Source organism: Ptychodera flava, chromosome 11 (assembly GCF_041260155.1).
Source record: "Ptychodera flava strain L36383 chromosome 11, AS_Pfla_20210202, whole genome shotgun sequence".
Lineage (NCBI taxonomy): Eukaryota > Metazoa > Hemichordata > Enteropneusta > Ptychoderidae > Ptychodera > Ptychodera flava.
Genome location: NC_091938.1, coordinates 16,952,180 through 16,977,851, shown reverse-complemented (window position 1 = coordinate 16,977,851; position 25,672 = coordinate 16,952,180). Strand labels below are relative to the sequence as shown.

Here is a 25,672-nt window from a genome sequence, read left to right as displayed (position 1 = left end):
GTTGAACCTACACACATGATGTACAGCAGATTCCAGACTAACGGAGATACAGGATCATTCTGGTATCTAGTACTTACATTTCCAGGTGCTGTGGTGATTTCAACTGTTGTTGTAAGGCTGACACCTGAAATAACATGATCAAATCACTGGCATCAGTAATATAGGGGTGTACAAGTACATGTAGGTACATGTCATATTATGACAACTGCCATCACTGAGGCTTTCAAATTTAGACTAAAATTGACAACTCTATGCTATCAATATAAATTTATATTATATTTTATGACAGCTACATTTCATGTATTAAAGCATAAGGAAACCACTTACACCTCATAACCAAATATCATTTCTCATACAAATTACGACAAACTTTTATTGGAAATCCTGGTATTGTCCATATTACACACATCTGCGCATGTGAGTTTATAAGGCAATAATTTTTAACTTTGCTGCAGAAGAGTCATTAAATAAAGATACATGTCAGTGAATCATGTTCACCAAAGCACTCTTTACATTCTTCTGCACTGACTTACCAGTCTTGACTTGATAGCATATGCAGCCAATGTACTATCATTGCACAGAGCTGCGATGTACGTCAACAGCTGTATTCGCATCCGCTGACTGCTAGCTGTCTTGTCATTGACAGCTTTGGACAATGTATCAGCCAGGGTGTTCATGAGATCTTCAATCTCTTCTGGTTTCATCTTCTTCAGTTTCTCAACCGTGGGTGCTTGCAATGGGAGGGCTTTGTTGTCCCACTTCAATGATGTTGGTTTCTGAATCTAATCAAAGAACAAACAGGAATATTGAGTAAAGTTTGCTTGTAACAGATTATAACATAGTTTATAAGACATTAAATATTTGTTTCAAAACCAGCCTGCCATACTCCTCTGCAATTGTACATAATGTTTGTATTTCCTTCAATGTAAAAAACATGACCACTGCAACTGTGTTATGCACAGAGGAAAGATGAATGGGAAAGTGATTGACTATTAAAAAAGAAGATAGACCGTGTTTTGTATGAATTTGTAGTAGGAAATCAGACTCCTGAATCTTGAGGTCTGCAAAATGTGTCACATTGATGGCAAATGTTTATTTTGTCAATATCTTCATTGCATGGCTAGCGATGCCATAATTCACCATTTAAAGATTAATAAAGAAATTTAAATTTTGAGTGATACAGAAATCATCATCAAGAAAGACTGATGAACTTGAGACAAAGATTCATTTGTCATTACCACAGATTGATTAGCGCAAGAACTGATGATATCTTCAGCGTGTCTACAAATGAGAAAGTCAGCAAGGTGAGGGACTGATAATATCATCATCATCAGCAGCACACTGATAGATGACAGAGTTGTGGACACGATTAATGCTGACATCATCAATTGCACTTTGACAGATTACTGTCCTGATGACATCATCATCAACATGCAATCCATGAAAAAGTCACCAGCACAGAGACTGTTGACAAAACAAATGAGAGGTTTACAAAGATGAGTGACATGAGCTGATAATTTCCTGGCACAATAATTCTTACCTTGGGATTATCTATAATCTGGGTAGTTGTCAAATCCCACACAGTGAAAATAAGTTCTTTCATTTCAGAATTTTGGCTTTCTGAAACCTTTCTGTCTCTGACAGTTGATCTGGTAGATGCTGCCTGACTGCTTTGCATATCTGTTGATTTCTCTGTCTTCCTGGACTTCTTCACATCAGTTTTGCTGTATGCACTGGTTTTAAACCCTCTGGTGTCACCGTCATAGGTGGTATTCTGTGTGGTTCTTGGCCGTGAACTGATGACAAAGCCAAAATATAACTATGGTAAGCTCTGACCAATACTGTACACCAGATAAAGTGCCATCATACTACCATATTACAAAAAGCACAGATTTTTCTGTGAACAGATTTCAACAGAATTTTGTCATGAAATTTAAATCAAGACATTATCCTCCAAAATCTCAATCTAACAATACTGTAAAATGAAAGCAATCTACAATGTGTAGCATTGAGCTGAATATGGACAAAATGTCCATTGAAGTTGATGCTAAAACTACGGTACATCCTATATGTCAAATACAGTTTGATTTGTTGTCTTTCCAGTTTACATCAGTACTTGATGAAAACGTCTGCTGTGAAATATCTAAATTTAATTTTAAGTTTACCATAACTTATGATTGGTAGTGTTACTCGTAATCATATCTTTTATAATACACGAAAAATTCTGCAAAGACATTCAACTTCTTGAAATGAGAATCATAATTGGCAGCTATGAAACGTTTGAGTGGTAAATTTGTTGTTTATGAGGTAGTCTAAATCATGTTGGAGCTACATGTACCAATCATTTAGACATGAATGGATGCCAACAGGGATAGGCTATATTCACTTTGCATTTGGTGTTCTAGGTTCAGTATCATTCTTTATTATACAGCAGTAATACCATTCCCTGGTTTCCTGTTTGAAATGGAAACATCTTAAAACACACCACATTAGACTAACCTCAGACTAAAGACAGCCTGCTTGATATCTGCCACCTCCGGTGATGTCTGAGGTCTTGTGACGTCACTCTGTCCTTTCTCTAGACCTGTTTTAAATTGTTGACTCCGACTGAGAGATCTCTCTGCTGCACTCATTTTGTCAGGAGACAACTCAACAATGTTGTACTTCTGTGAGATTATTGAGAAAGCACACACATTAAGAATCGTCACTTATTTTATATCTGTAAGGCATCATTCATGCAGAGTACCATACAAAAGAGAACTACGTGGCTTCAGAAAAGGTTAGGTTTAAATCTAGGGTGTCAATAATCGCTTATGTGGTATTGTCATATGCAATATACTGATGATACATAGGAATTCCTTGTGATTCAAAGAACAAGGTTACCTTCAAATTAGAGGCTGTGTTGGTGTTCAAGGTTGCGGAGGCTGCTGTACTGACCAGTGTGGATCCCTGCAATGTACCTGTAGCAGACATCACTGAGGCCGACATGGACGTGGCTGTCACTGTTGGTTCCTCTATATTGTCACCATCTTCTGCACCAGCCTCTGCTGTTGCTTTGTCCTTGTCATCAGGGTGAACTAATGCACCTTTCCAGAATGGATGGTAGACCAGTTTATTCCAGTCAATTCTATCAAAAAGAAAATTTCAGCATCATCACTGAGGTATGACAGGTACCAAATATACATACATGTATGATGGTTATTAACTCAACCCCATCCCTATTTTCCTGTTAGGCGGTAAACCTGCACAGTTGAAAATGTTGGAGTGTATCAAATCTTTGGGGGTGACACTGGTAGGCAAAGCCAGGTGAAGTCATTATACTTTTGCCATCTACACTGCCTCAGTGCATATCATTCTGTTGTTTCAGAGTTGTTATTGATTTGATACTGATGGACCCCTACAATGCAAGAAGTACACTGGCTTGTGTGCTGACACAGCAAGTCCAATGTCAATCCAATTATACAGCATCTGACAAGGTACCAGTGAGTAATTGATAATTGAAGGGCATTGATGCATCAGTTCACCATCATGATCTTTCATTTGAACTATGCAGTAAAAAGTATGTATACTGGATCACAATCAGTGAATCAATACATAACTTTTTTATCTGCTCAGTGTGTTTGGACAGTACAGAATCTTTTTCATTCAAATTTAAAAACACTGAATTCTATAACTATTTTCAATGTCAGTACAATCAAACAAGAGTTACTAAAACAACGGCTATACCCACCTTTCCTCCGGATTCTTTTTCATCAGATTATTCAACAAATCAGAGAAGTCTGCCGAGGGTTTTGACATCCTGGAACCCCTAACTTTGGGTGCTGGAAAGTCTTTGTTGATGATGTGATCAAGCAGATCAGAGAACAACTCAGCCATGAAAGGTGGTCTCCCTAGGGAAACAATCATTATACAGAATTGGAATACAATGGAGAACAGCCTTCCAAGCAATAACACTGGTCAGTTAACACATCAATATGGAAGGTTCCCTGCCTTAATAACAGTTACATGGTGTCATCAAGCTTGGTCGATAATGGCTGAGCATGGAAATTGAACGGATTGGCAAAAAGTATACACAAAACTCATGGTAATTCATTGGCAATGATTTTAGTGTGCAATAAAAACATTATTTTCATAACATCAGCCAAATAAACTAAGATATACATGATCTAATAAATATGACCAATCTTGAAACTGAGTCAAAAACAGAAAAAGTTTGAATTTTCTTTCATTCTTCACTTATATCAATCTGATATCTGCATGAGTAAATTAATTCAGCGCTAGCTTCAGAGTTCAAAACAAAGTACTGGTAAGACGGTTTTCAAATATTTTTCAGGGTTGGAACCATTTGAAATGCTTGATAGTCTTGATATCATGTCAAGCAAATAATATCCTTTTTTCCCTATTTTCTGTGTTGCACTAGATATTTTATATGTCATAAAGAAATAAATGTTTGCTCAAGATTGAGAAGACTTCATGAGTTACAAAAGTGTATCTTTCAGATCCTAGGGTAAAACATGGTAAGATTTACCTGTGTACAATTCATACAGCATACAACCAAGAGACCAGAAATCACTGGCCATTGTGTGATCACCACCTTGCAGAACTTCAGGCGCTGCATAGATAGGTGAACCTAAAAGAAAACCACAGTTGGTCAATTGGTCAGTGTTTTGATACTCATTCATTGCTGCTATTTTCCTTCATAACATTCATTTTATTCCCAAAATCATATCGATCTACTGATATCAACGGGTACTGGTATACCAAATGAAATGAGATAAAATACAAAGTTTCATAACATTGCAAATGCTACCCCAAAGCTAAAATGCTAACACTACTTCTCTCATTTTGATTGTGAAAAATATCTGACAATCTTGTACTTTCATCATAAAAAGTTATGAAAATTCAGTGACTGGCAGCATCATATATACAAAATACCACACACAGTTTAAATCAATGACATTTCTATTAGAATCCACAACAACTATCCCCTTATAAATCAAACAAATTTACAAGTTATTCTGCACTACAAGCCATTTTCCAACTAAAATTTTTCCACAAATGTGATGACTGTTGATGAAGACCTACCCATATATTTTCTGCGTTTCCTTTCTTTGTCATCGTCACCACCACCAGAATCAGAACTACCGCCAGAGTCACCCTCAAACTGCTGAAACAGTTCTTCTAAGTCTTCATCCTCCACCTTGGCAAGACTGAAGTCATCAAATTTCAGGATACCAGTGCCATCCAGCAGAATCTGTGACCAATAAACATGACATTTCTTATCAGTTACATGTAAAGGGCTCTATGGATGATACATCAGCTAGACCAATTTTGCTGCCAGACCCAAAGCATCAGAGAGAACATTTTGCTGCCAGGCCTAGCACAAGGTAAGACACAGTTGACGGTTGTGGAATGCACAGTAGGAGGTACATTTGTAGTATGGACCCTATTCATATTCAAAGCATGGATGGCAGACCATGAACAAAATTGAAATGGTTCTCCCCAGAACAAGCTCACCATGTTATGCAAATAGAGACCCTGTCTCTTGGTTGTTATCAGGGAAGTTGTGAAATACTTTATTAATTTGTATACACAGGCAATGTGCAGAAAGGTGAACATGTAGACTTGTCAAACTTGTAAGTCGTGCCCATTTCACACTTTTATTCATCTACCATCCAGCAAATGTGCTATGAAATGAACATACCACATCCGGGGAACACTTTGAGAAATCCTTATACTTGTGCGCAAAGCCATCTATTTAATAAGAACATGACATTTACAAAACTTACTTTCACTTGGGAAAACTTGAAAGAGATGCTAGGAAGCTTACAGTGTCAGCGTTCATTTTGTCAACTGGCACTAAAATAGTGTTAATTCATGAATGAAGTTCCTGTGATGTTTCTATTTTCAAGACTGAGTTTCAGAGACCCAAATCAGCAAGATTCAGAATGTACTGAGCACTCGGTACACTCACTGCCTTGTCCTGTTTTGAAAAATTTGAACATCAAATGCCTTTCTTAGACAAAATGACAGCACTACAGAATGAAAAGTTTGGCCTGTGATGGCCCTTTGTGAATTCAAACACTGAGTTTTGCAAAGCCAAACCACAAAAGGGAGTTTGTTCAATCATAGACCCTGGAGCTTGCTTGCTTCATACTTTCATAGAGTGGAGACTATTATGATCTGTACTTGCTCCAGGCTCTGTGACTTAATCTTCCATCATCAATGCCAGACAATGGCTAATAAGCAGTGTCTTCTTTAACTGATGACATTTCTTAGCTCTCCAAGTCAATCAAGGAATTTATGGAAATTTCTGTCGTCAGCCCAATATCAGTACATGCAGAAAGTCAAATTTTCTTGTGTCAAAGGGGTCTTTCATGAGTCCTCGGTGCATCAATTCAGCTTACAGGTCACTCTGTGGTGACAAATACTTACATGGAGCAATTGCAGGAGCAATTGCAGGTATCGAGCCCTTCCTGTCTGAATCCCCTCGGTAAAAATGTATACTTTGCAATAGTTATGTCACCAAATCTGCAAGTTCCCTGAACAAGTCATGCCAGAGTCTATTCAGTATGTCAATATCAGAAAATAATTTATCAGAAATCTGTTTCTTTTTGCAATTTAGGTACCATTAACACAAAGCATACCTTTGACGGCCTGAGATCACAGTAAATTATTCCGAGTGAGTGCATGTAATGAAGACCTCTAACCATGTCAAGGCCAAATTTACGCACAGCTTCCTCTGGCAAGTGTTCATCTTGTGTTATTAGTGTTTCTAGACTTCCACCTTAAAAAAAGTAAAAAAAAATAATTGTTGAATTCAACAATATGTAAATGAAAGTACAGTACTGTACTTTTGATGTAGCATAAAAATAAGCCTTGGTCATTGCATGTGCTTTTTTACATTATCAAGGTATGAGTTTCAAAGAGAGATGATATAATTAAAATAGCACAGGTGATTGTGTAAAAATGGACATTTTGCTGAAAGAAGCCACAGCCAAAACAGAGCTTTCTTAGCGGGTATTGAGAAAGGTACAATCCAGAAAGTGGAGACAGACACACTGTGTCTCCACTTTCTATATTGTACCTTTCTCTGTGACAGACAAGCATTTGACAAGGAATAGAACACGCAGCCCAAATAATGAGGTTAACCCAAGCCTTTTAACCATCATGGTTCAGTGCAAATCCCAGTTTTCTAGGGCAAAGTCGTATCTCCACAGAGGAAAATCAGAGAAAAAGATTATGGGAGCTAATTAAAACATCAGATGGAAATACATGAAATTTCACCTTGGCATACATAAGTTTAAAGTATTTACCCAAATCCTCGTGAACAGGTCCACACTCACCACTGACAATAATGGCATTGGGTGAATCAATGATAATGAAAATGATCAATCTCTTGAACAACAAATCCTGTCTCCAAACTGAGAGAATAATAAATCTCCTACTCTCATGAATGAGTAACTATATACTAGATAGATCATTTTCATTCTAAACCACATTACATTGACATAAAAATTGAACTTTACCTGTACACAACTCTACCACCAACCAGAGATGGTTTGTCGTCTCATACCACTCATAAAATTTCACAATATTGGTATGGTCCAACTCATGAGTTAGCCTCACCTGTCAAAGTAAACACAGAGAACTTATTCAAATCAATAGAGTCAAACAAATCACAACATTCATTCATAAAAGTATGCATGGAAAACTGAACAGTGGTCAAAAAGACTTGTTTTCACTGCTTTACAGTACTGCTGTCGTCTATTTTTACTTACCCTGTTAGTAATCTGCGGTCTCTTTGCCTTTTCAATACAGTGAATGGCAACAAACGTTATCGTGCCTTTCCTTCTCCCTTTATACACAATGGAATGTTTGCCTTTACCGATCTCATCGTACAGGACAAAGTTCTCCATCTTCAAACAAAATCACTCTGTGCGAGAGAGATATGCAGCCAACCTGTTGGAACAGAAAAGTGGTTTGTTTCAGCACAGACCCTTGGGTCTACAGTTTCTGAGAGGTTGACATTTCAAAATCGCTCGGATGATTGAAGACTTTGCATAAAACATTGGCATGTGAATAGGCATTTTACCTCAGAAAGGTTAAGCATACACCATTGTAAAAAGCTTCTGAGCTCATAACTGACCCAGAGATTTCACCAAAACTGCATACATCATTCACAGAGCATAACATTTTCTGCTCCACTGAAGCAAAGGGAAAACCATGCTAATGAAAAATGGTTACGGCGACAGGTTGAGCAGCCAAGTAGTTGTTGTATATTTTAGACATACACAAGGCATGTTGTTCTTTAATAACATCTGACATTTGCACTTTAGAGTTAATTGGTATGACAAGCAGGATAAAGTGCATACGTGCATTTCAAGTTCTACAAACGCACTATTTGTGTTTTGTCTCGCTGATTGCACACAACAAGTAAATAGAGTCATTATTCGGTCTGTGCTTGCCTTTGGGCAAGCAGTGCACTTTGATACGGTCTTCCGCTCTCAGAAAATAGCAGTAAAAATTTTTGTGCCTAGGTGGGGGGTAGTTTTCACCTGCACCTCACAATAATTCCACAGCATAGCTGGAGGTACAATGTCCAAAACTCCCACAGTCACTGGCTAATCCTCTTTCTCCAAAATGGTATTTATTTCTATGGTTTGTCTATGGAGCCTGGTAGAAAGAGGATTAATTTGTACATGATAAGAATAACAGACTACAGAAGTAACACTGCATAGGTAGTTGGCTGAGCTAGCTGCAGCTGTACTTCTTTGCTTTCCCTGGTATTTAGCTATATATTTGTACAAATTTTGATCTTGCATTCAAATTCACCGAGGAAAAGGTCGAGGACAACGCCACCGCGCCGCATCAGCGGTTGGCTGATGTCCCACAGGCGATGTGTGGACCGGGTAGTTTTGGTGTAGAGTTAGGCTACGTTCCGACATTCCGATACGTAGCTAGACTATCCAGGACGTCGTGTGTGGAGGGACTGTGCCAGGCTACAGTGAAACTACCCGGTCCACATAACGCCTGTGTGATGTCCCAAGTGAGAGCAGCTTCATCAACGGTACTGATTCGCTTTGCTACAATGTGACCGATATGATAACTCGCGAATTGAATTCCTATGCCACGGCAGATGTATACTACACTACATGCTGGTATCGTATGATACCAAATATCTCAACAGATGCTGGGAAAACACACTCACCTGTCAAGTACGTAAAGTGACGGCAGCTTGCCTCGCCATGATTGTTTACGTCCAGTCACGATCGATACGACGTCTGCTTTTCGGAAAAAGTGCAATTCTTCCGTTGAATTTTTGGAACAGAACCGTTCGTTTTACTTGTCCGCAGCTAGGTTTGCAAAAGAAATTTGCAGGCTTCTCGCAAGTTCAATAAAAAACACGAAATGTTTCGTTTCACTGCTCAGACAAGACGCTGCCTGTCATACTTGCTTTGACATGCAGCAGTGGAGTAAATAAATGGAACAAACGAACGAATGACTAAAGTTGAGTTGACAGCCGGACCGGGCGTAGGGGGCGTGCTATTTGTTGCAACATGCAACGCTGATCTAACCGTGGATGTACAAAATTCTATTTTTGTACATCCATGATCTAACAAAGTGCACAACGCACGTCACTAAAAATTTTCCACTGTTTGAGCCACTGTTTGAGTACAGGGTGGAAAAAGCCAAAAATCTATGTAACTTTCAATTTTCACTGGGGTGAATTTGCACTCTGTTGTTGCGGTATGAGCTTCTATTCAAGTGAGGTCAGGCCTAGGTAAGAAATATTAGCAAAGCGTACGGTCCATATCGTCAGGATGGAATTCTAGATAGCTAAGCTACGAAGTCCCACCTATGAGATGTAAAACACAGATAGTTGATGACAAAAGCTAGGTTGTCAAGACGCAATTTTGACGATTTTTCCCGTCATACATGGCGTTTCACCATGGCGGCCTAGGATAACGTCGATGCGAAGGCAGCAGTCGTGGTAAGTTTTTACCGTTATTTTTAGTTTTGAAGTGAGAAATCGTGAAAAAATGTATCGCCTTCCGGGTCAAATATCATGGAAAATGCCCTCGTGAAGTATTTTTGTCGAACGTTTGGTATTTTTAGAGAAGATAGATGTTAACTGCGGACTGCTGTGGGTCTACCAGCAGATCTGTGCGATGAGTTGGTATAAAGCCTTGTACCATACCGTGTACCATACTTGTACTGATACGCACGTGGTTTTCTATGGATATCGCACAGATCTGCTTAGATCATCAAATTCTGCTCATCTGCGAGTGTTGGTATAAAGCCTTGTACCATACCGTGTACCATACTTGTACTGATACGCACGTGGTTTTCTATGGATATCGCACAGATCTGCTTAGCAGACCCACAGCAGTCCGCAATTAACATCTATCTTCTCTAAAAATACCAAACGTTCGACAAAAATACTTCACGAGGGCATTTTCCATGATATTTGACCCGGAAGGCGATACATTTTTTCACGATTTCTCACTTCAAAACTAAAAATAACGGTAAAAACTTACCACGACTGCTGCCTTCGCATCGACGTTATCCTAGGCCGCCATGGTGAAACGCCATGTATGACGGGAAAAATCGTCAAAATTGCGTCTTGACAATCTAGCTTTTGTCATCAACTATCTGTGTTTTACATCTCATAGGTGGGACTTCGTAGCTTAGCTATCTAGAATTCCATCCTGACGATATGGACCGTACGCTTTGCTAATATTTCTTACCTAGGCCTGGAGGTGTACGGTATGAAAAAACTCACTTTTACCCGAAAAACTTGTCAGTTATTAAATACTCGGTCATCGTACGCGCTTTGATTTGACATATGACATAAATGATACATAGGTTTGACGAGGAAATGCATCTGGTGCTGTCCTTTTGAATGAACTCCCCTCATCTTTGAAAAAAACCCAAATCTGAGATCTTTCAAGTTGCAATTGTATAAATTTCTCATGGATCGGGTGTGATATGTTCTTGCCTTATGTTTTATTGTAGTGTTAGTTGTCTCATTGTCTTAATTGCTGTTATTTTCTTGACCTGATTTTTTACTGGTTTGTTGCTTGTATTAGTACTTGTATTTTTTTCCTCTGTCATTCTGTAAATTGTTAATGTCGACCTTGTGGAAGATCGGCCTAATTGGCCGAACATGTTATCGACAGTAAATAAAGTTAAATAAATAAATAAATCATTTCGTGAAAGAAGTAACTGACACTAAAAATAGGATTGTTCTGGCGTTAATTACGGCTGAAATCAGATAAATATCCCTTGCGTCAAAATTCAGGGACGTGTGTCTCTCCTGAAACAAGGCGGTTATTCAGTTATTTATTCATGTCCCATTACCTATTGTTTGTTTGTTTGTTTGTTTGTTTGTTTGTTTGTTCCTTCGCTTGGTTGGTTTTTTTCCATTTAGACCCTAAGAAAACGGTAAACTTTAATGTGTTCCATTTTAAAATAAATTGTTCAGGATCGGAGGTTCGGAATATAATTGAGAAGAGATCGGCCTAACAGAGCCGAATTACTTTACTTGCAATCCTAATTACAATTAGGATGGCAAATTGTCATTTTTAGTTTGCAAACATTATCGGTAATTACGAACAGATATGCAGAAAGTATATGTTGTAAGTCTATCATACTAAACACATTCTTACAAAAACATGCTAAACGGGGCGTAGGAGACAGAAAAGAAAACGAACTCACAATTACAATTCGACCGACCAACCGGCAAAATTGTTGATCCGAATCTTTAACAAAAGTTTTAAGAAAATTAGAACGCCGGGGCTGAAGTACTTTTAATCGTCATCTATACGACAATGGCCGTAACTTTTGATGTATCCATTATTTTTGTTCAACAGAAAAGTTGGCTTTCATATTCCTTCTTGAAAACAGTAACATCGAACGTGTGCTGGCTCGTTTCAGAGAAAGGCTGAGCCCGGTCGACCTAATATCGATCCGCCAGGTCTTCGCTTGGTTGAGATACGTTTTAGTGCAGGGGGCGGTGGATTTTCATTATTTGAAAATCATCTTCTTGTTCCACCATTAACGTTATCATTCATTGATGATTATCTGATAAATGTGATATCTTAGTTATTGCTCACTTTACACAATTACACTACATAATTATTACTTCTGAACTTCTCGTTAGAAGTTTTCATGATTACAAAATAACTTACAACAGGAATACTTAACACGATTGGAAGTAATTTGGGATAATTGGATGGTGAAGTAATGTCTTTAAAATCTACAAATGTAAGCTCATCTGCCTTTCTTTTTACATTACACTTGTTTTTATGAGTAAATTGTAATATTGAGACATTCAGCTATAGGGCACCTAACATTTTTGAGAAATTTGAAAAATATGAAGATCCAATTATCCCAAATTAGTTCCAATCGTGTTTTATCAAGTTGACTCGAAGATACCGTCATTGCATGAGTTGTTTCAAATGCTCGCTAGTGCTTAGCCTAAGCAATCTTCAGCCAACATCTCAACTTTGACGCAGACCTATCAACGCCCCACCAGTACATGCATGTATAGACACAACAAACTGCAAGAATCGAGTCAGTAGCATACAGGTATCAAGGACAGTCAACAGCTGGGGAACGCAAATATTTTTGTCTATTATTCAATGTCTGACGGTATATCAGAAATAAACTAGGTTGGGTCACAACTAAGGGACCGTTCAAGTTTTACGGCCGGGGGACCCGGCAAAATCCAGGGGGGGGGGTCATCGTAATTTTGGAATCCGCGAAGGGGGGTCATCGCTTTTTCACTGGTAGGAAAGGGGGGTCACCACATTTTCAAAAACATAATACCTACAATAAAGTTCACTTTATGCCATGGCCATGATCGACCCTCTTAGCCGGAGAGCTGCCTTTGGCGAACCACTCCAATAAAGTTTACTTTATACAATGTCCATGGACATAAGTTGTCTATGGAAATGAATTTAAAAATTGCCTTACAGTCGTCCTAATTAACAGACGTTTGCATGGATGTGGCTGAGAAGTTTGTGCACTGCCATCTCTGCTACACGAATAAAGTGCGCCGCGTACCGGAGTTCAAATCCAAACCGTGCGGGTAAATTTGACATATGGGTTTTGGTTATTTTTCAGCGGGGGGGGGGGGGGGTTTCGTCAAATTTTTTCATCTGACAAAGGGGGAGGTCATTATTTTTTCACGAAAAATGCAGGGGGGTCTATATTTTTTTGAACACCGGCGACAAGATTTTGCCGCCCCAGGCCATAAAAACTGAACGGTCCCTAATATCAATAATCGCATAACTTAATTTAGGACAGTATGTAAGCCAGATGTCTATTTTCTGTCTTGTTGCCTAAACCGTGTCAGAACAGGTTATATCAAACCCACTCTGATATGTAAAATATTCACATTTACATAAATTTTCTTGTAGAACACATCAGACGTGACTTACACAAACGATCTTCCAGTTGAAAATGCCCGGTTGCATGGGGAGTATTTCTTACTTTTGTAAATGCTCTACGGGAATTATGGCCAGCAAATGCAAGTGAACACAGCCGTCTACGACATCTTTACCAGAATATATGACTTGCGGCGAAACTGCCGTTGTTTGTGCAGGCTGTGACAAACTATTGCAAATTCACCGATTTTTCAAAGTTTATTTTCTTCAAAGGGGAGTATTCCTTTTCAGGCGTAGTACATTAGATGGATGAAAGGACAGACAAAGTCGAAAGTCTTTGGCCCCAAGTAAACAATTTTAGAAATAAAGATAATCAATAGGTACAATTTTTATGAGCGCTGGTTGACTCCCTAAGAAAACCTTATTGCTTTCATAAGGAAGATTTGGCTCGGTGTTGTTCATATGCGCCAAACGACAATAAGCCCATACCTCATCGTTAAGATATCATGCTACACAATATCCATAACTATCGGTGTACTAATTGACTTTCCTAGATCTTTTCTGAACTATGCAATCCCACGACCGCACATACATCACGCCTATTGACGTTAAGAGTGGTAAGTTTATTATGCGTTGAATATTTTTATGAGTTTGGTTATTACCACCATAGACTGGAAGATCCGTCGCTCGAGGGCGCGCTCTCTACGGCCTCCTCGAGCGACGGATCTTTCAGTCTGTTACTACTGTTAGATGAAAAACTTCCAAAAGATAGTAGGTATACAAGACATAATTTTACATGTAATTAAATGAGTAGCAGCGTTGTGTAATTTAATTGTAAGAAGCATATTAAATTCACAAATGCTTTGGGGGAAACTGTGTCCTGATACTGGGTATAACAACAAAAAGTTATAGAGATTTATCAAAATAACATGCTAATAATGTATGCTGACATGTTGAGTGGTACAATAATCGTCACTCTACTTGTTGGTAACAGCTTATTGTTTTTCCACAATTTTTTTGTTTATTTTAGCTGATAAGTCTACCCTTGCTCTACTGAGACAAGGAATCGCCCATTGCCACTAAATGTCTGGATCGTCAACTCCATCCCCGTTTATATAATGCTTTATCCTGGGATCACCTACAGTTTTCCCACCAAAATTTCTTTCTAACAAGAATTCAGCCAAACAACCACCAAATAAAGACGACGTCTCTCTCGTAGAGAACAATGGACTTCGGTTCTTTCCGTAAGTTCAATCATAAAATATGAGCCTTGCAGGAAAGCACTTTTATTCTGTCAGGATTTTCCAGGGTTTTGCGACATGTTCACATACTGTTGTCAGTTGTTGATATATGTCAGTTTTGACAATTCTTCTGCTCCATATGATATATGGGCTACAGCGTGCACCATTACTTCTGATTGGCTATTGTTCTCATTACTTGCATTTTTATACGGGGAATGCCCAATGTTATTTGTTTTGTGAAAATTTGTCTAGACGACACAAGGGCGGGGTGGGGGTGGGGGCTTGGGGCTGTTATTTTACCATACATACCATGCGAACACTCACCTCACTTTGAAGAAGTCAAAGGTCATGATTGTATTGTTTGTGATGGTGCGGAATTTGTGGATGTATTAAAGTGTTTTCATGAATTTTGTTTCATTCAGTGGGCGTATTGTTTGTTTTTATGATTGGACCTCTTAACTATGTTGAATTAAACATTGCAACGGTATTTTTTTTTTGCTATATTTGTATTCTTTCGGCTAATGTTTTCTAAAACATTTCATATTTCTAACAAACTGTCGCACCTATAATAGTTGTGTAGCGTGGGGCATTTTTCATGACCTTCGTTAACATTGTGTCACACGATTCGGTAGCCAGGCACAGTGAAGTTTGATACGACGTGCATACTCGACTGTCGATATTCCTCCTGCCGTCTTTGCCTAAAATACTGACGTATCCAGTGCGGCATCGCAAGTGCCGTAGAATAGGTGCGACGTGTAAGCTTTCCCTCCATTACTGAGAGTCAAAGGCTCGACGGCACGTGGTGAACGTTATTTTTCCTCTTGCCCGGCGAACCGTTCGAGGTAAGCAGACTTGTAACTGTTATCATTACTTAGCGAAGGAAAGGCCGCAACGACACTAGCGACTGTCGAAGTCCGTACGTATATACATTCAAGGTAACTTCAGTCCCGAATTCAGTACAGTACAGTACAAAGTCGATACAGTTATATTGCGGAAAGTCCAATTACTCTACAGATTTCGGTTAAGTGGGGGTGAGGGGTCAAAAATCTTCAGTACTGGCCAAAAACTTATGTCAAAACTGTACGTGTTTCTACAAAATGATAGGTCAAAAATAGACTGGCTAGAGTCAAACCATGGGGTCAAAAGTCTACATTTTATCAACAGTCTAACAGTCTACGTAAAGCGAAACTAGAGCCATAATCAAGGTACAACTTTATATTATACCTTTCCATTGGCAGTGTGTGCGGAGCATACATGGACCCCGATATGGACACAAGGAAGTGAAGCTGGAGAAAGCTTTTTCCAATCCTATGAAGGCCTATTTGTTTTTACGCAGTAACCAGGTGCTGGACAAAGCGACGAAAGATTGGCCAGTTTTCAAAGCAAAGTTTCTCTCATTTTGACTAGGTTTTTTTTTTCCAAACAAAGAAAGACACGCCTGTGAAAACCCCTTGCTTGGGCTGCATATCAATTTAAAAGAAGTTTATTTCCATCATAAAAATATACTGAATCTGATGTCAGTCCTGTCATGGAGGTAGCAGGTCCATGGTCCTATACTTTAAAGAATATAAAGAATATTCCTAAATTTTGAAGCAATAGAGTAAATATATCCTTCCTCTTCTTCAGCCGAACAAAATGGCACCGATTCTTTGATGAGATGCGCCAGACACTTTCAAGTTTGTAAAGGCATTTGGGTCGGTCACGTGGTTTATTTGCCACATTGATTTTGCAAAAATCCAAATTTAATCTTTAAAAATCTTCTTCTCCAGAACCAACACGCTGATTGAACCGACATTTTACTCTTGTCATTCTTAAAGTGACTACTTTCAAGTTTGTGAACAGCAGTTGGATTGGTGACGTGGTTTAACGGCCATATCGGTTTTCACGAAAAAACTGTGATTATCAGCAAAACCTATATTACCATGAAATGATGTTCAGAATTCTTCCATACAAGAACCAAAAGATCATTTGAAACTCAAATTTTGCATATACTTTCATCATTGCAAGCACCTGAAACCAGGGCAACCGCTTTGGCCCCGCCAACGCTGCTTGCAGCTTTAATAAGGGGCCTAAGCCTTGGGGCTGAACCTGAACTTCTTGATATAAAATCGCGTGTGGTCACGTGACCTTGGCCGCCATATTGGATTTTCGAAAAACACCAATCTAATCTTTAAAGATCTTCTTCTCCAGAAGAGTTGCACCAATTGAACTAAAATTTTACCCTTGTCTACGTTAGTGGAAGCACTTTAAAATTTGCGAAAGGCGTTTGGATCGATCAAGTGGCTTGGCCACCATATTGGATTTTGCAAAAATCCTAATTTAATATTGGGTTCCCCAAGATGATATAATAATGATCTGTTGAAAATCATGAAACTTGGACATTTCAAGTTTAGCACCAATATATATATATATCTCATTTTTGCTGAAATTACACATAATTATTTCATCTATCATTTGAAATTTCAAAATGAAACATTGAAACCTATAAATTAGCTTGTATACTTTACTGTCTTTTATTTCCCTTGGCATTCCAAGCGGACAAAAGTATATTGGCATGATACAATCCTACTCCATACAATAACAAGCAAATTCCAAATATGGTGAACAAAATGAGAGACCCTGGCAAGTATAACAAAGTTTCTGACGTCGTTGTCCCTTTGACATATCCATGGATATCTTTGTAGTTATGAATCACTCCCCAGATTACCCCACCAATACCAAAAGGCATTATCCCGATGATATAAACAGTCAAATAGGAGGCTTTATTTTTTGGCAATGACATCATTCCAATTATGGAAGGTAAAATGCTGCACAGCCAGAACACTTCCCATGGATGTATGAAGCCGTTGTTTGGGTTGCCTTGAAACAGTTCCTCTGCCACCTCCTTAGCAACCACTGCAAAACACAACAAGACACTGGCCAAGATGTTGTACTTCAATCTTGTCTTGTATTTCGCACTGTATGGATAAAGCAAAGAAAGAAACCTATGGTAACTGATCAGTAGTTTACGAAGTTTCATCAAATTTAGTGCAGTCGCTCTAGAAATAGAGCATAAAATCATTGCCAATGACATAGTCCCTGCTTTTTGAGCTATGGCCAGTAGTTGGTAAAAATGCACGTTTCACATTGTTGAAGCTATCGTGCTATGGGCAGTTGTATGCCATTGTACATTATAGAACCCAAACGTGTAGGCAAACGTGCATGACTAAACACTATAAAAGTCTGCACGTTAGACATTTTAGACACGTTAGGTCCGTACACGTTAGGTTTGCACGATACACGATAGGTTAGCATGATTGGCATGGTAGATTTTGACCGATGTTGAAAACCTAAAATGACATACACGTTAGACATTTTAGACACGTTAGGTCCGTACACGTTAGGTTTGCACGATACACGATAGGTTTGCATGATTGGCATGATAGAAATTGGAGTCATGTGGAAAACCTAAAATGACATACATGTTAGACATTTTAGACACGTTAGGTCCGTACACGTTAGGTTTGCACGATACACGATAGGTTTGCATGATTGGCATGATAGAAATTGGAGTCATGTGGAGAACCTAAAATGACATACATGTTAGACATTTTAGACACGTTAGGTCCGTACACGTTAGGTTTGCACGATACACGATAGGTTTGCATGATTGGCATGATAGAAATTGGAGTCATGTTGAGAACCTAAAATGACATACACGTTAGACATTTTAGACACGTTAGGTCCATACACGTTAGGTTTGCACGATATACGATAGGTTTGCATGATTGTCATGATAGAAATTGGAGTCATGTGGAAAACCTAAAATGACATACACGTTAGACATTTTAGACACGTTAGGTCCATACACGTTAGGTTTGCACGATACACGATAGGTTTGCATGATTGGCATGATAGAAATTGGAGTCATGTGGAGAACCTATAATGACATACACGTTAGACATTTTAGACACGTTAGGTCCGTACACGTTAGGTTTGCACGATACACGATAGGTTTGCATGATTGGCATGATAGAAATTGGAGTCATGTGGAAAACCTAAAATGACATACACGTTAGACATTTTAGACACGTTAGATCCGTACACGTTAGGTTTTCACGATACACGATAGGTTGGCATGATTGGCATGATAGAAATTGGAGTCATGTGGAATGATAGAAATTGGAGTCATGTGGAAAACCTAAAATGACATACACGTTAGACATTTTAGACACGTTAGGTCCGTACACGTTAGGTTTGCACGATACACGATAGGTTTGCATGATTGGCATGATAGAAATTGGAGTCATGTTGAGAACCTAAATGACATACACGTTAGACATTTTAGACACGTTAGGTCCATACACGTTAGGTTTGCACGATACACGATAGGTTTGCATGATTGGCATGATAGAAATTGGAGTCATGTTGAGAACCTAAAATGACATACACGTTAGACATTTTAGACACGTTAGGTCCGTACACGTTAGGTTTGCACGATATACGATAGGTTTGCATGATTGTCATGATAGAAATTGGAGTCATGTGGAAAACCTAAAATGACATACACGTTAGACATTTAGACACGTTAGGTCCGTACACGTTAGGTTTGCACGATACACGATAGGTTTGCATGATTGGCATTTTAGAAATTGGAGTCATGTGGAAAGCCTAAAATGACATACACGTTAGACATTTTAGACACGTTAGGTCCGTACACGTTAGGTTTGCACGATACACGATAGGTTTGCATGATTGGCATGATAGAAATTGGAGTCATGTGGAAAACCTAAAATGACATACACGTTAGACATTTTAGACACGTTAGGTCCGTACACGTTAGGTTTGCACGATACACGATAGGTTTGCATGATTGGCATGATAGAAATTGGAGTCATGTAGAGAACCTAAAATGACATACACGTTAGACATTTTAGACACGTTAGGTCCGTACACGTTAGGTTTGCACGATACACGATAGGTTTGCACGATTGGCATGATAGAAATTGAGTCATGTTGACAACCTAAAATGACATACACGTTAGACATTGTATCTATAGACGTCAAAAGTGTACGTCATTTTAGGGTTCAACATAAGTAGAATTGTTTCATGGCAATCATGAGACATATCGTATACGTGCCGACCTAACGTTGACAGACTCGAGCTAACGTGTCTAAAATGTCAAACGTGTATGTCCAATGAGGGTCTCAAAATGAGTCAAGAGCTATCATGGCAATCATGCAAACCTATCGTGTATCGTGCATACCCAACGTGTACGGATCTAACGTGTCTAAAATGTCTAACGTGTATGTCATTTTAGGGTCTCCAGATAAGTTGAATGGTACAGTCATGATATACACGTTAGACATTTTAGACACGTTAGGTCCGTACACGTTAGGTTTGCACGTTACACGATAGGTTTGCACGATTGGCATGATAGATTTTGACCCATGTTGAGAGCCTAAAATGACATACACGTTAGACATTTTAGACACGTTAGGTGCGTACACGTTAGGTCTGCACGATACAAGATAGGTTTGCACGATTGGCATGATAGAGTTAGACCTTACCGTGTTTGTAGGCCATCACGTGAATCTTGAGACATATCGTATAACGTGCCGACCTAAGATTTACGGAGCTAACGTGTCTAAAATGTCTAACGTGTATGTCATTTTAGGTTGTCCACGAGTCAAAATCTATCATGCCTAACGCGTATGTCCAGATAAGTCGAATGGTACCATATGTCAATCGTACAGTCATGATATACACGTTAGACGCTTTAGACACGATAGGTGCATCCATGTTGGGCGTGCACGATACACGATAGGTTAGCACGATTGGCATGATAGAATAGGACTTATTTGTACGCCCTAAAATGCTATACATGTTAGACGTAGGTTCTTTAACGTTAGGTCTGCACGTTACACGATAGGTTTGCACGATTGGCATGATAGATTTTGACCCATGTTGAGAGCCTAAAATGACATACACGTTAGACATTTTAGACACGTTAGGTGCGTACACGTTAGGTCGGCACGATACACGATAGGTTTGCACGTTTGGCATTTTAGGCACGTTAGTTCCGACCTGACATACACGTTAGACATTTTAGAAACGATAGGTGCAGATATGTTGGGTCTGCACGATACACGATAGGTTTGCAAGTTTGGCTTTTTTGGTCACGTTAGTTCCGACCTAACATGTCAAACGTGCACTTCTAAAATGTAAAAATGTCTAAAATGAAAAAATCCCGACTTCTGGCCATGGATGTGCTTTTTTAACAAAATGTCTGTCACACGCCCATATTAGATCGGATCACACAAACACACACAAAAAAAACGACGTGCATATGTATGACATAAAATGTGATCCTTGTACCAAGTTTGAATGAAATCGCTCCAGGCATCTCTGAGATGTCTGCGTGAACAGACGGACGGACATGACCAAACCTATAAGTCTCCCCCGGACACGGACTTAAAAGTCATCATTGGTGACAAAGTCCCCATGAAGTATTATTGTGTCAGTTGTGCGCCAAGGTGTTGATCTAGTTGTGAAAAGTAGGTCAATTTTGCAAATTACCACAAAGCTCTGTGGGTGCTGGGCAAGAAAGAGAGAATCTATTAACAGAAAGTCAACAGAGGACATCTTTGAAGTAGCTAAGCATGTGTGTAACTAAATTGATTTTGGATCGAGTGATCTGCATAGGCCACATTGCTGATATCTGAAGATGCCATTGTCCAACACTTTGGAAGGAGCTGGTGAAGAGACCAAGAGTTGGCATGTCTAACTCCGGGTCAACATAGCCACTGATCAATAACTACTCAAAATGTAAGATGTGAAAGTCTGTGAAAAATAACTATTTCTGATCAACAGTCTTTCATCACTGTTGCCCACCATCACTGGAACAGTGGTGTGACTTGTAAATATCGTATTGCTATATCGTATAATACGTTTTCTGAAACCGTACACCGGTGCAAGGTACTGTACCTGTACCTTGTAGTACTTTGTTATTATCATTTTGTGAGACTGTTGGCTGCCAAGAGCCACTTATAATATGACATTAAAGGTCTGGTGAAATGCCCATGTTGCAAAATCACAGAAATACAGTTGATGGTCTATAAAACAGTTACATTGATTTCTTTTTTCGTTTAGCGCGCGTGATTATGAAATATGGCAAAAGAAAAATGCAATGTGGACGTGTCCCCCGAGCCTCTCCAGTCGACTTTTTTCGGCTTTCCGAAGTTTGCCCGACTCTGTATCTCATAACGGGAAGTAAGTATTTCACACCTCCGTAAGCTCCCCACGGGGGTAACTTCTAGGGTTTCCGCTTACATGATCAGGACAGTGTCCTCCTTCACTATGGGAAGACTTGTTCTTTTGGTGGCCGTGACAGCGGCAAGAGCATGAACGGCTCAACTGTAAACTTTTTCAGTGTTGAGTGTTTGAACCATAATGTGCTTGTCTCTTCTGGTTCGTACGATCGGCCACGGTCCCTCGGCTGAGCCTGCCTTGCTACTCGCTACACAGAAGGTTGGGACCGTAATGCAAATCAACTGCATGAACACCAACACTGAACGTTGTGACTGCCACTTATAAAATGCACTAGTCTGAACGTCGGGACCGCAATTCAAATCGACAGTAACTTAAAACTTAAAAGGGACAGTGATTAAAATGAACTACAACACGGAAGGTTTGGACCGCGATGCAAATCAGCTGCATGAACAGCAACACTGAACGTTGAGACTACCATTAAAACGAACAACAACACGGAACGTAGAGATCGCGATACAAATCATGGAGGTAGAGTCCTCCCTGATACAAATCGACAGCAACACGGAACGCGTCGTTGGGACGGCGATTAAATTGAAGAACAACGGGGAATACCGGATCACGAGGACTGGACCGCGATGCAAATCGACCCTCAACATGGAATTAAAATGCACAACACAGAACATCTAGACCGCAATGTAAATCAACTGCAACATCGAACCTTGTTGCCTCGATTAAAATGCGTATGTCTGCTATGTAGGCCTATAGCAAAAGTTTCAATTCTCGCGAGCGAGCGTTCCTACGCCTGCTGTACACTAGCCCTGCGTACGATGCTGTGTGTTCCGCTACAGCTAAATGTGGTGAGCGGGGCGATTAGCTGTAGCGGAACACACAGCATCGTACGCAGGGCTAGCTGTACACTAGACAAAATTACGTCAAATTTATCGCGAGGGCTCGATTGCGTGTGTCAAGTTTCAATTCTCGCGAGAGCCATTTATGCATGTTGTACACTAGACTAAATGACGTCAAATCTCTCGCGAGACTTGGCTCGATTGCAAATATGTACGACGGAAAGAACGCAATAGACACAGTTTTTGTGAATCGCCGAGAGAGAAGCGCAGATTAAACAAAAGACTAAAAAACCCACGTTTTTTCTTTATTTTACCATATTTTTTAAACAAAAATCAGTTTCGCCACTGTGGCGAATTAGGATCGATTTTTTTCGCCACTTCGGATTTCGATTCGCATTGGCGAACGAACGTGGCGAATGGGCAGCACGAACACTGAGGCTGTTTTGTTAGCGGATACCGGGCAGAGATAAGGCGGCGTCTGACCGCTATTCGATGTAAATGAACACACCTGTGACGTCACAGACGGCCAACCATGATCCCTGCTGCGGGCGTGACCTGAGTGTCGCAAAATGACCCCATGAAAGCCGCGCATAGAAATATAAAAAAAAATTAACACTTGCGCGTACTTTTAGGTTGCAATTATGTTGCGAGTGTAATAGTGTTGACCCCCTGGAAGATATTCAGTCACATGAATGGGACCATTTCACCAGACCTTTAAACTATTGTATAATAAGTTTTCTGAAACCGTACACCGGTGCAAGGTACTGTAACTATACCTTGTAGTACTTTGCTATTATCATTTTGTGAGACTGTTGGCTGCCGAAAGCCACTTATAATACAACATTAAACTATCATATAGGCCTAATACGTTTTCTGAAACGGTACACCAGTGAGAGGTGCTGTACCTATACCTTGTAGAACTTTGCTATTATCATTTTGTGAGACTGTTGGCTGCCGAGAGCCACTTATAATATTACATTAAACTTTCGTATAATACGTTTTCTGAAACTGTACACCGGTGCAAGGTACTGTACCTATACCTTGTAGAACTTTGCTATTACCATTTTTTGGGACTGTTGGCTGATGAGAGCCTCTTATTATGCAACATTAAACTATCCTAAGGTCTTATAATACGTTTAAAACATTTCCTTTTATCGTTTCCTAGGAACACTTTTCCTAGAAACATTTTTCTGGCTTCGACCCCCCCACAGGCTTTAGATGATCCCCGGTCAGAAAATTGGAGAAGGGTATGTTCACACGAAGTACCCGGCAGAATGTACCATTATTTTTTAGGGGTGGTCGATGGTTGTGAGGGACTGAATACGCATACTTATGGAAGGGGACTAGCAGCAGACAAAGTGTGCTTGTAGCAGTAGTTGTTTTAATGGTATATCACTTTTTGGAGGATTGAAAAATAAGTCATAGGACAGTTTGTTTCTTTCCAATTACTGCAAGAATACCACTGGCACTGAAGGCCAAGAGACCAGTGACCATCTTTTGAGAAATTGTGCCATTTCTGAAGATGTGAAAGACATATTCACTCCATGCAAATTTTATTGTCCTGTAATGTCTTATGCCGTTTGGCACCCCGCTTCACACATTCTACAACAACTTTTGTGGTCGAACAGAATCCCTTTTTTGCCGTGGATTATACCTATTCATTTTGGCACCTTTCTTCACACATTCTATTACAGCACCTGTACAATGTGCATGAACACAAGAAAGTTTTAACGACTATAAATAACCCGTTCCCATGCAGGATTTCTTGAACTAGTACATTGTTGTACTTAGTTCAGAGTGTTGAGAAGACAAATTTTATGACTTATTGAACTTGCACATAGTTATAATTGGCAAAAGTGTTGTCTAACGGCTAAATTCAGGCCCTGACACTTTTAGGCACCCCTAAAAAATAATGGTCCAGTCCGCTATACTTCCGTGGCAGCATACTTGACAAAGTCCGTGAACCACTCTGGGGATTTAGCCAAGCGGTTTTGACTGTGGCGTCTTCGCTAGGTGACTGGGTGCCGTACGCAAAGTTGCGTGACATATCGCTTCGCGATCGGTGCTGATTCACAGTAATCAGAGTTACTGTGAAACAGTACCGATTGCGAAGCGGCGTGCCTGTAGATACATACGTTGTGTGTTCGAACGCTATCGAAAATTTGTATAACACAAACCTTATGGCATAGTGCGCCGCTACACGTTCTCGGTGCTGGAAATCACTGCCATCTGTTCCGAACGCTCGAGGTCCTTGTCGAGAAGACATATTACCCAGTGATCGCGATCTGAACGAATAATATGCCCTTGTGAGTACGGCAGTGCTGCAATGGCGCGGAGTTGTCCGGTTAAAATAAACTCATGTCACCACACTCCAAACAGTGGCGGCGCTCTTACTTCCGTTTCACTGCTGGGGCGGGGCCGGGAGCATCCAACCGTGACGTGCTGCTTGTCAGGTCTGGTCACGTGAAACGCAGTGATCAGGGAAGAAATAATTAACCAAAAGGCGTTATCAGTCATAGCAAGAGTGTAAAAAAATTAATAAATTTATCATTATGAATACTGTCCATAAAAATTATATATTTCTGTCATTATTGTATACTTTCAAAAGAACCCTACTGCACTCGAATGACGATATAGTTTTCATTCACAATTAACGCAATTATACTACAGACCCTGTTATAATATATTTATGATTACGAATATTCTTAATAAAAAAATAATGTTTCTGTCATTATTGTACAGTTACTAAAGTACCCTACAGCACTCGAATCCTAATTGATGATCAGTGTTTATGCCGAACTCAAGCAGTTGTAGCACAGACCCTCAGAAATATGGTCAATATAGTTGCAGCAGTAGCATTGCACAGTAACTTGATGCGTGTGGTCACTGTACTGCACCGGCAGACTCTCAGAACAGTAAATAATAAGTTATTATTTA

General features: G+C 39.6%; 1 protein-coding gene and 1 long non-coding RNA gene across 3 annotated transcripts in view; both read right to left on the bottom strand.

The window, feature by feature from the left end:
- Nucleotides 1–9,464, bottom strand: part of LOC139143669 (serine/threonine-protein kinase ULK4-like) — a 29,410-nt gene extending 19,946 nt beyond the window's left edge. The window contains exons 1-12 of one of the 2 annotated variants that reach the window (XM_070714179.1): nucleotides 9,212–9,464; nucleotides 7,782–7,962; nucleotides 7,530–7,629; nucleotides 6,648–6,787; nucleotides 5,086–5,254; nucleotides 4,529–4,630; nucleotides 3,731–3,890; nucleotides 2,884–3,127; nucleotides 2,500–2,666; nucleotides 1,541–1,796; nucleotides 534–782; nucleotides 78–124 (exon numbers count right to left, since the gene is read on the bottom strand). In XM_070714179.1, coding sequence (XP_070570280.1) covers nucleotides 78–124; nucleotides 534–782; nucleotides 1,541–1,796; nucleotides 2,500–2,666; nucleotides 2,884–3,127; nucleotides 3,731–3,890; nucleotides 4,529–4,630; nucleotides 5,086–5,254; nucleotides 6,648–6,787; nucleotides 7,530–7,629; nucleotides 7,782–7,919 — 1,772 coding nt within the window. In that variant the 5' untranslated portion in view covers nucleotides 7,920–7,962; nucleotides 9,212–9,464. The remainder of the gene's footprint in view (nucleotides 1–77; nucleotides 125–533; nucleotides 783–1,540; nucleotides 1,797–2,499; nucleotides 2,667–2,883; nucleotides 3,128–3,730; nucleotides 3,891–4,528; nucleotides 4,631–5,085; nucleotides 5,255–6,647; nucleotides 6,788–7,529; nucleotides 7,630–7,781; nucleotides 7,963–9,211) is intronic. The other variant, XM_070714180.1, reaches the window with a different exon arrangement.
- Nucleotides 9,465–17,124: 7,660 nt separating this feature from the next.
- Nucleotides 17,125–25,134, bottom strand: LOC139143668 (uncharacterized). The gene is made up of 2 exons (XR_011554652.1): nucleotides 24,913–25,134; nucleotides 17,125–17,592 (listed from the first exon to the last, which is right to left on the bottom strand). It is a non-coding gene; the product is annotated as an uncharacterized lncRNA (long non-coding RNA).
- Nucleotides 25,135–25,672: the final 538 nt, after the last annotated feature.